Source organism: Anolis sagrei, chromosome 2, assembly GCF_037176765.1.
Source record: "Anolis sagrei isolate rAnoSag1 chromosome 2, rAnoSag1.mat, whole genome shotgun sequence".
Lineage (NCBI taxonomy): Eukaryota > Metazoa > Chordata > Lepidosauria > Squamata > Dactyloidae > Anolis > Anolis sagrei.
In genome coordinates, this window is record NC_090022.1 from 13,690,541 (window position 1) to 13,704,123 (window position 13,583).

Consider the following 13,583-nt stretch of genomic DNA (forward strand, 5'->3'; position numbering starts at 1 on the left):
TTCCACTGTTGAACAGATCTCACAGTTAGGAAGTTCTACCTTTGTTCAGTTGGAATCTTCTTTCCTGTAGTTTGAAGCCATTGTTCCATGTCCTGGTCTGCAGGGCAACAGAAAACAAGTTTGCACCCTCAATCTGAAAAGCTTCGTAATCCAAAATTGTCCATGTGGGTGGCTGAATGTGAGGATGGTAGAACCTTGATAGCAGTCACAGTTGTTGTCGAGCAATTTAGAATGGCTGTGGGTTAGGCCCAAGCCATTGTAGGTTGCTTGGTGAGAAAAAAAGCCAATATTACAGAATAAATCTCACCAAGTTGAGATATGATAGCCATGTATAAATATATGAGAGGAAGCCACAGGGAGGAGGGAGCAAGCTTGTTTCCTGCTTCCTTGGAGACTAGGACGCGGAACAATGGCTTCAAACTACAAGAGAGGAGATTCCATCTGAACATTAGGAAGAACTTCCTGACTGTGAGAGCCGTTCAGCAGTGGAACTCTCTGCCCCGGAGTGTGGTGGAGGCTCCTTCTTTGGAAGCTTTTAAGCAGAGGCTGGATGGCCATTTGTCAGGGGTGATTTGAATGCAATATTCCTGCTTCTTGGCAGGGGGTTGGACTGGATGGCCCATGAGGTCTCTTCCAACTCTTTGATTCTATGATTCTATGATTCTATGTTTATTTCATGTTTATTGGATAGAATGACGATTGCGGTAATCTGCCAACAAATCGACATGTCCATTGGGCAAAGAGATACAATATTTATAGCCTTCAGATTCAAAAATTCCCATGCCCACCCCTCTCCCCCTCCCGAGCTGGCGTTGTTATGATTGGCTTTGACGTCAGCAAGCCAGCAGGAAAGCCAATGGCGGCCTGAGCCCTGCTTTGGCCTCTCAGCCAGTGGGGTGGAAGGGAAGCAAGCAACAGGGAAACAATGAAGAAATGTCCAGTTGACTGGTTTAAATTACTAATGTTTGCAAAATGGCTCAGCGATTGCTTTTCTAGCCCTCAAGCTGGCCAGGGCTATTGCCTGATTCTCTTGAAAATACATTTTTGTCTAGCTCAGAGGCTAGATTCTTTGTTGTCCTTCCGTCCTGGATATGAGATCCATTGATGAGATTTGAGGCTGGTATCAGCCAGCTGGGTTGGCACAATGAAAAAGAAGCAGTGGTGAATCCCAATTCCTCGCAGACAGGATTACATCCTTTATGTTGGGTGATTTCGATGCCCAAACATCTTATTTCCAGGTGGACTAGCCTTTTGCCCTCCGAGATCTGGTTGATAAGAACCATTTATCTATTGTTCATACAATGAGTTTCTGATTGAGTCCTTTGTCTAGGGATTTACTGGTTCAGGAAATTGAGAAATGCTTCCTGGTGCCATGAGGTGCTGGATTCCTGAAGAAGGTGGCTTTTCCTTCATTTTTCAGAATGTAGGCATACTAACATATGGGGAAGGGAACATACAAGGAATTCATAGAGGATAAATCATGTAAAGTCAAAGGGGAACCATGTCAGTCCTCCCTCCTTCTAAAGCTCATCAAAAGTCCATAAAGTTTGGTGAAAATCATGAGGAGATCCAAAGGGATTTGCAACAGGGTCTCTGGGAGTTCCAAAAGCCCTTTAAAGTTGAAAAAAGTTCATGAGGGTTGGGGGAAGTGTCTAAAAGTCCTAGAGAAGTCCATAAGAGTCAATGGGGAGCATACTGCAGTCAATCGGAGCACTGAGAAGTCGGAGTCCATTCATAAAACAGGAGTTTCATTCATGAAAAAGGAATCCAATTAATAAATAAATAGCCAAATTGGTCAGGTGCTAGTTTGGGCCACAGGGGCGTTGCCATGTGGGGCCATGGAAAAAGCATTAAGCCCCCACATAGGGGAGAGATAGGGGATTATAGGATCATTCCAGTCTCGTGTCCTTGGCAAAACTATGAATTCCCTGATTTTGAACTATCTTTTACAGTGTCCTGGGGGGGGGGGGGGGGGGGGTGTTTACCTTCGATCTCACAGTCACTCACAAGAGAATATTGGAAATATATTTAATGTCTGGTTACTACACTACAGCAAAGTTTCAAATAAGTTTCAAATAAGAAACCCAGGATAACTTCTCAATCAATCCCTCCCTGAAACCCCACCTCAGTTCACGAATTTTCTTTCTGCTAGGTCCAATGTTAGGTTTATCAGTCTCTTCCCAGCCTAGGCCTCAGTCTCTCCCATACTAGACTTCCAGATGTTTTGCATTCTTCAACCTTGTACTCATGGCATGTAAAATGACGCTGAGAAACTAACTACTGTATTTCATAGCATAATAGTCATCACCGCATAATAGTTGCACCCTCAGTTTTTGGGAGACAAAATTGGTAATTTTGTGTTCCTTGCATAATAGTTGTGGAACGGTTTAAGGCTGACCCTTCCTTCCTGCTCTCCTTTCTTCCTTCTCAGAAGGCAAGGCAGTTAAAACTATGTAATTGAGGTCTCTGAACCTCCTCTCTTCCCCTCCTTCCTCGGAGGCAAGGTAGTTCAGAAAACCTGAAATGGAATTCTGGGACTCATTGTTGTTGTTGTTCATTCGTTCAGTCGTCTCCGACTCTTCGTGACCTCATGGACCAGCCCACGCCAAGGCTCCCTGTCGGCCGTCACCACCCCCAGATCCTTCAAGGTCAGTCCAGTCACTTCAAGGATGCCATCCATCCATCTTGCCCTTGGTCGGCCCCTCTTCCTTTTTCCTTCCACTTTCCCCAGCATAATTGTCTTCTCCAGGCTTTCCTGTCTCCTCATGATGTGGCCAAAGTACTTCAACTTTGTCTCTAGTATCCTTCCCTCCAGTGAGTAGTCGGGCTTTATTTCCTGGAGGATGGACTGGTTGGATCTTCTCGCAGTCCAAGGCACTCTCAGAACTTTCCTCCAACACCACAGCTCAAAAACATCGATCTTCCTTCACTCAGCCTTCCCTAAGGTCCAGCTCTCACATCCGTAGGTTACTACAGGGAATACCATGGCTTGGACTAGGCGGATCTTTGTTGCCAGTGTGATGTCTCTACTCTTTACTATTTTATCAAGACTGGACATTGCTCTCCTCCCAAGAAGTAAGCGTCTTCTGATTTCCTGGCCACAGTCTGCATCTGCAGTAATCTTTGCACCTAGAAATACAAAGTCTGTCACGGCCTCCACATTTTCTCTCTCTATTTTCCAGTTGTCAATCATTCTTGTTGCCATAATCTTGGTTTTTTTGATGTTTAGCTGCAACCCAGCTTTTGTGCTTTCTTCTTTCACCTTGATTAGAAGGCTCCTCAGCTCCTCCTCGCTTTCGGCCATCAGAGTGGTGTCATCTGCATATCTGAGGTTGTTAATGTTTCTTCCAGCAATTTTCACCCCAGCTTTGCATTCATCAAGCCCCGCACATCCTCGCATGATGTGTTCTACATACAAGTTAAAAAGGTTGGGTGAGAGTATGCAGCCTTGCCGTACGCCTTTCCCAAATTTGAACCAGTCTGTTGTTCCGTGGTCAGTTCTGACTGTTGCTACTTGGTCCTTGTACAGATTTCTCAGGAGAGAGACAAGGTGGCTTGGGATGCCCATCCCACCAAGAACTTGCCACAATTTATTATGATCCACACAGTCAAAGGCTTTAGAATAGTCAATGAAGCAGAAATAGATGTTTTTCTGAAACTCCCTGCCTTTCTCCATTATCCAGCGGATATTGGCAATCTGGTCTCTCGTTCCTCTGCCTTTTCTAAACCCAGCTTGAACATCTGGCAACTCTCGCTCCATGTATTGCTGGAGTCTTCCTTGCAGGATCTTGAGCATTACCTTACTGGCATGAGAAATAAGGGCCACTGGGACTCATATCTTCCCTCTTTTCTTCAAAGAGCTGCAATTCAAATTTTGTAAACTGCCTTGCTGTTGGAACACACAGCTGTGTTCCTTTTTTTCCAAGTAGCTCCCAAACCTTAGGCCCTTTTATCAAATCAAACAACTGGAGGCAAGGAGATTGTGTTGAGGCTCGGTGCTGCCCAACCCCTAGTATCTATTCCAACCAGACACTGGAGGCAAGGAGATCAAATCAATAGCTTTAATTTGTAGAGCAAAGCCATCGAGTGAGCATTAAAAAAGAAATGTGCCAGGTGGCTGAGGTGCAACTCAGCCCTTTATAGTACAAGTTCATAAAGTTTCTGAAACATGTGCACACAAGCTTCCTCCTTCCATCCACCCCTTTGCTTCTTTTCCCCCTCCCTCCACAGCCTCTTTTCTATCTTCATTCCATTTCTCCACAACAATTTCCCCTCTTTCTTCCCTCCTTCCTGCGCAACCCCTCCCTTCTCTTTAGGTCATAAAATCCTCCTTTTTAATTTTCTCCCACTTCTTTCTTTCTTACTGCTCTTTTGGCTGGCAAAGAATTTTGGCTTTCTTTTCAACTCATCCAATTTCCCTTCCCTTCTGTTTTAAACTTCTTTGGGTTCCTTAGTAAAATCCCATCCTCTTCAATCATTCAACAGGTTTATTTGATCAAAACACCTGCCGGGTGAGCAAAAGAAAAAGTGCCACACACAACTGAGACGCAGCTCAGTTTTATAGTCAACAATAGTCAATATCTTTAGTATATGCACAGGCTGTTTTCTCCCATTTGATTTTTATCTTTTTCTTTGTTCCCTTCTCTGGAGCTCTTATCAGTATTTGTGCCTGCCATTTTTCAGCTCTCCTTTTGCTTCTCCTTCCTTTGAATGTTTTGACCATTTCCCTCCCCCTCTTTCGCTTTTGCTTGCTTGTTATTTAGACATTTCCCTTTTGAATTTTCCCCTTTGTCTTCCTTGGCTTGCAAATTTCCATTTCAAAGTTCCCTAGTTTTTAGCTGGTAATTTTCCACTCCAGTAAAAAAAGGAAGGGAGGAGGAATGAGGCAGTTTAAAACAAACAGGCAAACAGAAGCAGTGCTCTTTGTTTGAGGCTGGATCATCCCTCATATGCAGTTAAAAAAAAAAACCTCCCTTCCAAAACCGGAGAATCAGAGGCAGATTTTTTTTATCACATAATAGTCGCTCCTTCTTTTCTATAAAGAGATAAAAAGTGTGACTTATGCAATGAAATATGGTATTTTCCTTTCTGATGGTTCAAGCTACTCGCCCGTTGTTCCATGCAGAAAATGATTGAAAATCTACACTGACAATTATTTTATTGGGTGACTGCAACGAAGGCACCCAATTTATAATGATGCCACCAATTTGTAAAGAGGCCACCAGTTTGTGAAAGTTTGTAAAGGAGCCACCACTTTGTAAGGACTTACTAAATTGATAGCACAACTAATAGCTTGTAATATTGATTTGGTCTTTCTTCAATGTGTAGCATGGCCTAACTTTAAAGTATTTGTAACAGAGACTTGGCTTTAGAAGAAACTGTAATAAGTTTATTGAAGTATAGAAGAAGCTTGATGGTTTCAATCTTTCTTAACTCTTAGAGGCACATTTCTTCAGAGGTTACATTTATAACATTTCCAAAAAGAACTTTTAAGAGGACTATTCCTTCCACTAAACAGGTTTCAAACTTATTTTCCTTCAAAATGTGTTTCTTTCTTTAACAGATTACTTCAGGTACAAGCTTATTCTTTCCTTATGTTATTTCTGTTGCAGTAGAGATTCTTATTAGGGTTCTCTCCCCCTTTTGCTCATACACAGACTAATAATATAAATAAGTCAACTTGACCTATCTAAACTACACAGGCTAAAAGCCAAAACCTTCCTGATTCTCAACACAGTAGAATCAGCCTTTCCCTGTAGTTCTTGTAGTTCTTAAACTACAGACTACCTTACTGGTTCTCAACACACAACAGAACCAGCCTTCCCTGTAGTTCCTGACTACAGACTGTTTTAAAATGGCTGCCCTGCCAAGTGGCAGTTGGCTCCGCCCCTTTTTCCATGGCAACCCAGTTCAGATTGAGCTGAGCAGGCTACCACCCCCCCCCCCCCAGTTATGCTACTTTAAATACTTACCCTTTTAAACACCTATCTATAATTATACATAACTGTAGATTAAAATTCACACTTTACCACAGTGCCTTTAAATACCTCCGGCTTTAATGTGGTACCTATCTATCTACTCTAGGTGTTTTGGTGGTCTAACCAAAACAGAATAGAGGGGTAGCATTACTTCCCTAGATCTAGACACTATGCTCCTATTGTTTCTCTTTGGGCACTGCTTCAAGGCTGCCTCTATACTAAGTATCTTGTTCTGCCTTGGTTTCTACAGCTACTTTGTTCACAAAGAAAGATGTCTTGTCCTTTTTTAAAAGGGGACATTGATATCTTAAATGGTCCCATTTGCCACATTGAAAACACCTCATCTTTCCTTCAGGCATGGTTTGGTTTGTTCCGCCCTGTCTCCTCCAGGTGGTGTTTTCTCCTACAGGCTCTCTTCCCTGCTGTGCGCGCGCTTGGTAATGATAAAATGGCAGCTTATTCTGCTTTTTATCACTTGGCCCATCATCTTTTTAAAATCCTTCTCTCAGGGTGATCAATTGATCCACCATGACAGCGGCTTCCCCAGCAATTGCTGGTTTGCGATCCTGCACTAGCCATCGGTATTCTGAGGGCACTAACTGAAATAGCTGTTCTAATTTCATTAACTCCCTCAATTGTTGATAGTTCTCTACCTCAGAGGTTCTTAACCAACTGTCAAAAAGCTGAGCTTGCTTTGAGGCTACCTGAGCAAAACTCTGATTTCTTTCTCTCTTCAGAGTTCTAAATTTCAATCTATAGAACTCAGGCATCAGATGACACTTTTGCTGTACTTGTTTTTTGAATAAACTGTAATCTCTATGAGACTCTTCAGGCATGTCACCATAGATTTCCAAAAGCTTCCTGCTAATTTGAGGTCTCAAATAAATCATCCACTTCTCCTCACTAATCTCAAAGTCTCTACAGCACCTTTCAAATGAAATTAAAAACTTTTCCACATCATCGTCCTTATTAAACCTTGGGAATCTCTTTAAAAACATGTCTGTTGCCTCAGCTCTAAAGTTCCCTTCCTGGTTATTGATGTGTGTCTGAGATAATGTCAATCTCTGTTGTTCTAATTCTATCTCCATTCTCCTTAATTCTTGTTCTTTTTCTAATTCCAACTTTCTCAATTCTTTTTCCTTTTCCTCAGCCTGACTGGCTTTTTCTAATTCCAACCTCTTCAATTCCCTTTCTTTTTCCTCAGCCATCATTCTCAATTCTCTTTCCCGTTGTCTTTCCTCCATTTCTTACTTTTTCATCTCCAGTCTATATTTGAGTCATCTCTGACACAGGCGTTTCTTCAGAATCTGAACTCTCCTCCTGGTATTCATCTGCTTCTTCAGCAATCTTTTTCTGACGTCTAGTGGCCATTTTCTGTCAAATTTTACCTCACGATTTTCTTCTCCAAGCAGTCTTAAGGCACTAAACTTCGTTGTTACACGTATCCCATGCTTGCCGCCAATTGGGACGATGCTGACACAACAATAGACTGGGTGTAGGGATTTTATCTTTGAAGATCCCCACCGCTATCACCAATTGTACAGATGTGAATGTTATGGAGGGAATTTATCTCAGGCCTCAATTGTATAAAAGAGTATATTTTGGAGGAGGCCAGTTATTGTTTGTAAATCAAGGTAACTGCCACCAACGTGAGGTATTTGAGGTACCATCGATGAGATCTGGCTCTAAAGACGCAAATTAGTTGAGATGAGACGGTTTTCAACAAAAGATAACAAGTTTATTGTGTACAAAGCTTATGGTTGCAGGCTGTTAAATAACTTATGGAACTTTGAATAACACGTGGTTTATAATACAGTCCACTCTTCCAGATAACACAGCTTGTGGCTAACTTTCACTGAGGTGAAGCTCTCTGGTGAACAATGTTTCACTACTATAAATAGCCTTACAGTTTGATCTTCCCTCGATCAAATCTCTGATCTCTAGTCCTCCCTTAACTAGGGATCTTAACTAGGCTTCCTTTAGTCTTCTTTGACTAAAGAATCTGGCAAGGTTTCCTTCTTCAGCCCTCCTAGACTGAAAAAACACCAGCCGCTCACACACACCTCTTTCTCAGGCCTTTTCAAGCCTCACTCTGCTGCTTTTTAAAACGCACATAACTTTTTCCTGCTTGGCTCCGCCCACTTCTCCCTCCATGAGCTAGGCAGCCTCGTCTCCTTGGCAACGCTCACTGTGGATTCAAACCAGATGACTCCACAGTTTTAGCTACTGTTACAAGCACAAATATATACTCTTAACAGTTAAACATAAACATAATAACAATGACTTCTGCACACCATCCTTGTCCAGGAATCTCCATGCCTTAGCTCCTTGAGCATATCTCCCCATTATTCACTTCCTCAACTTCTTCTGGCCCTTTCTTCTAATTGTTTTTGGCACAAAAAAACCCATGCCTGAGTCCCAAATGCTCTTAAGTGTCCTAATGGAGGCTTCTTTCCATACAAAAGAAATATGGGGAATTTTGAATAGGTTCAGACCATATTCTATTAATTAAATAATTGGCAGCCATAATTGCCTCCCCCAAAAGATTACTTGGTAACCCTAAATCTGCCAAAAGAAAATCCTTTACTGTTTGAATCTTCCTGACAAACCTCTCTATTTTGCCATTTTCAGCACTTTGGTACACACATTTTAGCCTGTGCTTAATCCCTTCCTTCTTAAGGAAATTTTCCAAATTATGTTACGTGAATTCTCCCCCTCTACCTTCACATCTACTTCAAACTGCCTTTTTATATAAGCAACCCAGTTTTTTAAAATTTAAACACTTTTGTGTTTTAACAAAAAACTTCACTCAAAATTGGAGTAGTCATCTAGGATACACAAACAATAAATTGCCCCTCCTTTGCAGGGATGAAAAGGCCCAATTAAATCTGCATGCACTAGCTGGAAAGGCTTTTCCGAGTTTCTCGGGGTCTTCTTATTTATAGGAGCAGATTAGGCTTTGGTTCTCTTGCATATTGTGCAATCCAAAAATGTTTGCAGTCTTTTAAATTCAGACCCTCCCTGTACTCCTGCATCTTGTACAGTACCTTAAAACTTGGATGGCCCCAAACCCTGTGCAACTCATCAATGCACCTATGGTGTAAATTAGTATTTTTGCTTATTATGCTAATATTATTGCCATCCCTTGGCTCCAACACATATAAACCATCCTGTATTCTTCCTGTTCCATACAGTTTGTTCCCTTTCAGAATTTTTACCTTGCCTCCTGAAAAATTAACATCAAACCCCTCTATTGAGTTTCTCCACTGATAAAGTGATTATAATCCATCCGTGGAACAAAAAATACATTCTCTGTGGTTTTCCCTAAATTATCAACAAAAAATTCTGCTAGCTCAGGGAGGGAAACTGCTGAGTCATGGGGTGGATGGTACACCATCAGAATCCCCAAGCTGTCTGGGGTTCCCACCTTCAGGTGGACACACTCAAACCCAGAGGATTGCGGAACGGTGCATCTGACCAGAGCGATGGACTGTTTAAAGATCACTGCAATCCCTCCTCCCCACCCCCCGGACCTAGCCTGCTGGTGCACCCCGAAACCTGGTGGGCACAGCTGCATAAGATTTACTCCACCCAGCTCATCCAACTACTTCCCGGTGATGCAATCCAGATCTGCCCCCTCATCCAAGACCAAGTCTTGGATGACAGGTGTTTTTCCGTTGACGGATCTGGCATTCACAAGCAGGATCTTAAGTACAGGGGGTCTGTCATGGAGACTACCGCACCTAACCTCCAGGGTCGCAAGAACTCTATTGTGCTTCTCCCTGGGTTGGAAGCGACCAGCATTCCTCCTGCCTCACATAACCTCAATGGTACCACTCCCACTCGAGTCCTCACCCCCCCCCCCCCGGACTATTGATTAAGAATGATGTCCTGTGTTCACAACACAGAGAAACTAAATCCTATCTATAAATGTGCCTGTATGTTGAATTAATACAAGATGTTGATGAGTAAACAGGAAATGTTACTTTTTAAGGAAGACTTTGGTTTTTTGTCTCCGAGTGCATATTTTTAAACTTAAGTGGTTTCAAGGGAGAGTATATGTTTTGGGCAACTGCAATTTCAAATACAAGTTCAAAAAAGGATTTTCAAAACTCTGCTATCTAAGCATATGGTTTTTTGTTTTGTTTTTGTTTTATTGGGGGGGGGGCATAGTGGCATGCCCCTAGCAGTTCAAAGACATGGTTTATCAGTTGAGTTACCTGTGTGCCATTACATGAATGCTTATGAAGATCACTTTTTCAAAGGGTTAACTTCTAACAAGGTCATGCCTTTCCTTGACTAGTGGTTTTTAAAAGGTGGTCTCCAGATGTTCATGGGAGATTCACATTTGCCAAAAGGATATGACATAATTATTTTTTTCAAAAATATTATGTATGCCATTTTTCTAAAAGATGTTTGTCAGTGTCAAGTCATTACCTCCTTTTCCACTGTTAACATGTTTCTTCTCTTGCCTTTCAGAATCCCCCACCTTTTGGAACGGATGCTTTTGAAGAAGAAACACATTTGAAACTCTGAAAGCAGCGCTTATAGTGCAGGAGAGTTGGTCGTTTATTCAATATTTTCCCCCTTGGGGGCTAGGGGAACCCTCAATACCAATTGCAAGATTAACACCTGCAGTAGCATTTCTGTGTTTCCCAGCTCTAGAAGCAAGGGGCAGATATGGAGAAGGGTTTAGAGGGCCCAGGGAAGATCCCTCGCATTGTCCAGGTGATGTGCTTCAATGGGGTTCCAAGGCAGGTAAGCCAACCACCCAGTGTAGCGTTACCCCAGCAGTGGGATGCCCAGATGCAAGAATTCCTCAGGAGTGCTCAGACGGGAGACGGGAACCCTCCACTGATGGACGCCGTGCCCTGGGATGACGCCAAGGCTTTCCTGTCTGCCTTTGAACAAGTCGCCGAAGTCTGCCAGTGGCCAAGAGAGGAGTGGGTGGGCCGGCTCTTGCCGGGACTGCGTGGAGGAGTGGAGCAGTTTTTTTGTAGGCTGAGTCCTCAGGAGCGGCAAGATTACCAAAAGGTGAAGGCCACCCTCCTGCGCGCAGACACCTTCAGAATGGAACGGAAGCGTCAGCATTTCCGGCAGTGCACTTACCAAGAGCTAGAAGGGCCTCGACGGGTTTACAGCCAACTCCAGGAGCTCTGCCGTCAGTGGCTGAAGCCGGAGAGACACTCTAAGGAGCAAATTCTGGAGTTAATCATCCAGGAGCAACTCCTTGGCATGCTGCCATTGGAAGTCCGGCGCTTTGTGCAGGATTGTGCCCCAGAAGACTGTGTTCAGACAGTGACGCTGGCAGAAACTTTCCTGTTGGCTCGTCAGCAGACAGCTCAGTCATGGAATTGGCAGGTAAGAGATGGGTGTTCTGCTGTGTTCCGCATTTGCAGGGCTATGGAATCCATAAGTCAAATCTGTAGCTCCAATGTCTTTTTTTGCTGCACAATTTCACCTCTGAGTGCCAACACTTTTGTAAATGGCAACTGTAATTGAAGTTTCAATTAGAGACAATGTATATAAAATGTTCTACAGATGTTACACAACCCCAGCCCTCCTAGCCAAAATAGACAGCTCACAATCAGGTTACTGTTGGAGGCGCAATACAAAGAAAGGGACCTTTTTTCACATATAGTGGTCTTGTAAACTTGTGCAGGTTTATTGAAAAAGAATAATAAAGGAAACAAATACAATGATCCACAACAAAGTAAAAAAATCCAGGGATGTGCCTATTAGGGATTTCAGATATAGACTACAACAACCAGATAGAGAAATTTGTCTGTACAGCTTTGCAGCTGCACGCATTACAATTGCCAAAGATTGGTAAGGGGAGAAAACATTAAGCATTAAAAACTGGAAGAATAAACTGTGGGATTGATGTGCTTCAATGGGGTTCCAAGGCAGGTAAGCCAACCACCCAGTGGAAAATCAACTGAAAGCTGAAAAAAACTGGAAGTCTACTTGACAGGAGATTTAAAGAAAAACAAGAGGAATTTATTGAGCTAGAAGTATAGATGGTTAAACAAAACTTGCGTAAACTCTGCAGGGATCAGTGACGGAAGCCAAGGTGATGGGTAGCACTGGGGGTGGGTTGAGGGTTAATTGTACTGTGGGCGCGGGTTGTCTATGTATGTGTATGTGTATATGTCTGTGTAAAGGGTGTTAAGGAACGAGGGGTCCCTTAACGCATGTGTGACGGGGGGAACCTTCCTTTTCCATCCCACCGCTGCCACCACTGTAAAGGGAGTTAAGAGATCAAGGTCTCCCATTGCTCCTGTGTGACAGGAACACGCGAGGGTGTTACAAGTGATGAGAGAGAAAGGTGTGTGCACATGGTAGGTTTGCTGCCACCACCTCAAACCTCTGATTGAGGAATTAACTAGATGATACACCCAGGGTAAAATGTCCCTATACACTGGTTCTTCTCTTTGGCTTCCCCTCCTGTGACTGGACTGCAGAGATGCAGAGGCTGACTGAATCTAGCCTTATATAACAAAACAAGGCTGAGGCAGATCAAAAGCAAACTAGGGAACAGGTTTATTAAAATATTTGAAACAGACAACTCATTACTGAGTGGTACATATGCGTAGTTGGTTTCTGAGGCACAGACTTATAAAACAAACGGTTTCTATAGAAGGAGTAACTTTTCTTTGACGTGAGTTACTTTCCACACACTATCCCTATAGCAAGTAACAGTGTGTTACTTAGACCAGCCGCCCTGGCTGCCTACCAGAGTATCTAGGTTTCTACTAGTCTACTTTAGGGAAATAAACCCACTTGTATTCTATCTTAATACAAGTAAACAAGCCTTCACTTTAACTGTCCTAGTCAAACTATACAGAAGCACTTGCTCTTTAATTATTCCCTAACAGTCTAATTCCTAGCTCACTCAGAAACTCTCTTCTCCCTGTCTGAAATCCTAATCCTTTCTCTGCTAGATCAAATCCTTGTCTCTCCGATCAAATCATTCTTCTCCCCTCCTGTCAGAAATGACAACTTTACACTCTCCTTCAACTCCTCCCCTTGGGTCTAAACCAATCAGGAGTTGGCTGACTCCTCCCCTTGCCTCTCTGCCCTTACCAACATGGAGGCCGACTCACTGACTCCCAGGCTGCGGGCTAGCAAGCAGAGGTATGAGTTCATTACAGTCTGCAATGTATATGGTCGGTGTATTATCTTTTTAAAATTAAAAAAATTATAAATAAAAAGTAAATAGCAGCTGTATAGCACAGGTTGAATATCAATTAACCAAGTTAATATCCATTAACCAAGCACAGGTTGAATATCCATTAACCAAGACACAAAATATAAAATGCTAAAATAAATTTCTTAAATTTCCAGTCGGCCATCTTATTCAGCACTATTTCCAATTTTAATTTTTACATTTGGCCTTCCCATATGTATGTTGTCTTATTGATAATGTTATATTTTATCATCTATGTTTTATTTTAATTGCTTGTATTGTTGTGATTATTGCCTGTATTGTTGTGTTTGGGCTCGGCCTCATGTAAGCTGCACCGAGTCCCTTGGGGAGATGGTAGTGGGGTACAAATAAAGTGTTATTATTATTATTATTACTATTATTACTATTATTACTAT

At 42.6% G+C, this 13,583-nt stretch overlaps 1 protein-coding gene across 1 annotated transcript in view; it reads left to right on the forward strand.

Annotated features, from left to right (window-relative positions):
- LOC132765278 (zinc finger protein 287-like) overlaps positions 1-13,583 on the forward strand; it is a 61,756-nt gene that overhangs the window by 22,021 nt on the left and 26,152 nt on the right. Inside the window, exon 2 of the mRNA XM_060759538.2 lies at positions 10,458-11,339. Coding sequence (XP_060615521.2) covers positions 10,659-11,339 — 681 coding nt within the window. The 5' untranslated portion in view covers positions 10,458-10,658. The remainder of the gene's footprint in view (positions 1-10,457; positions 11,340-13,583) is intronic.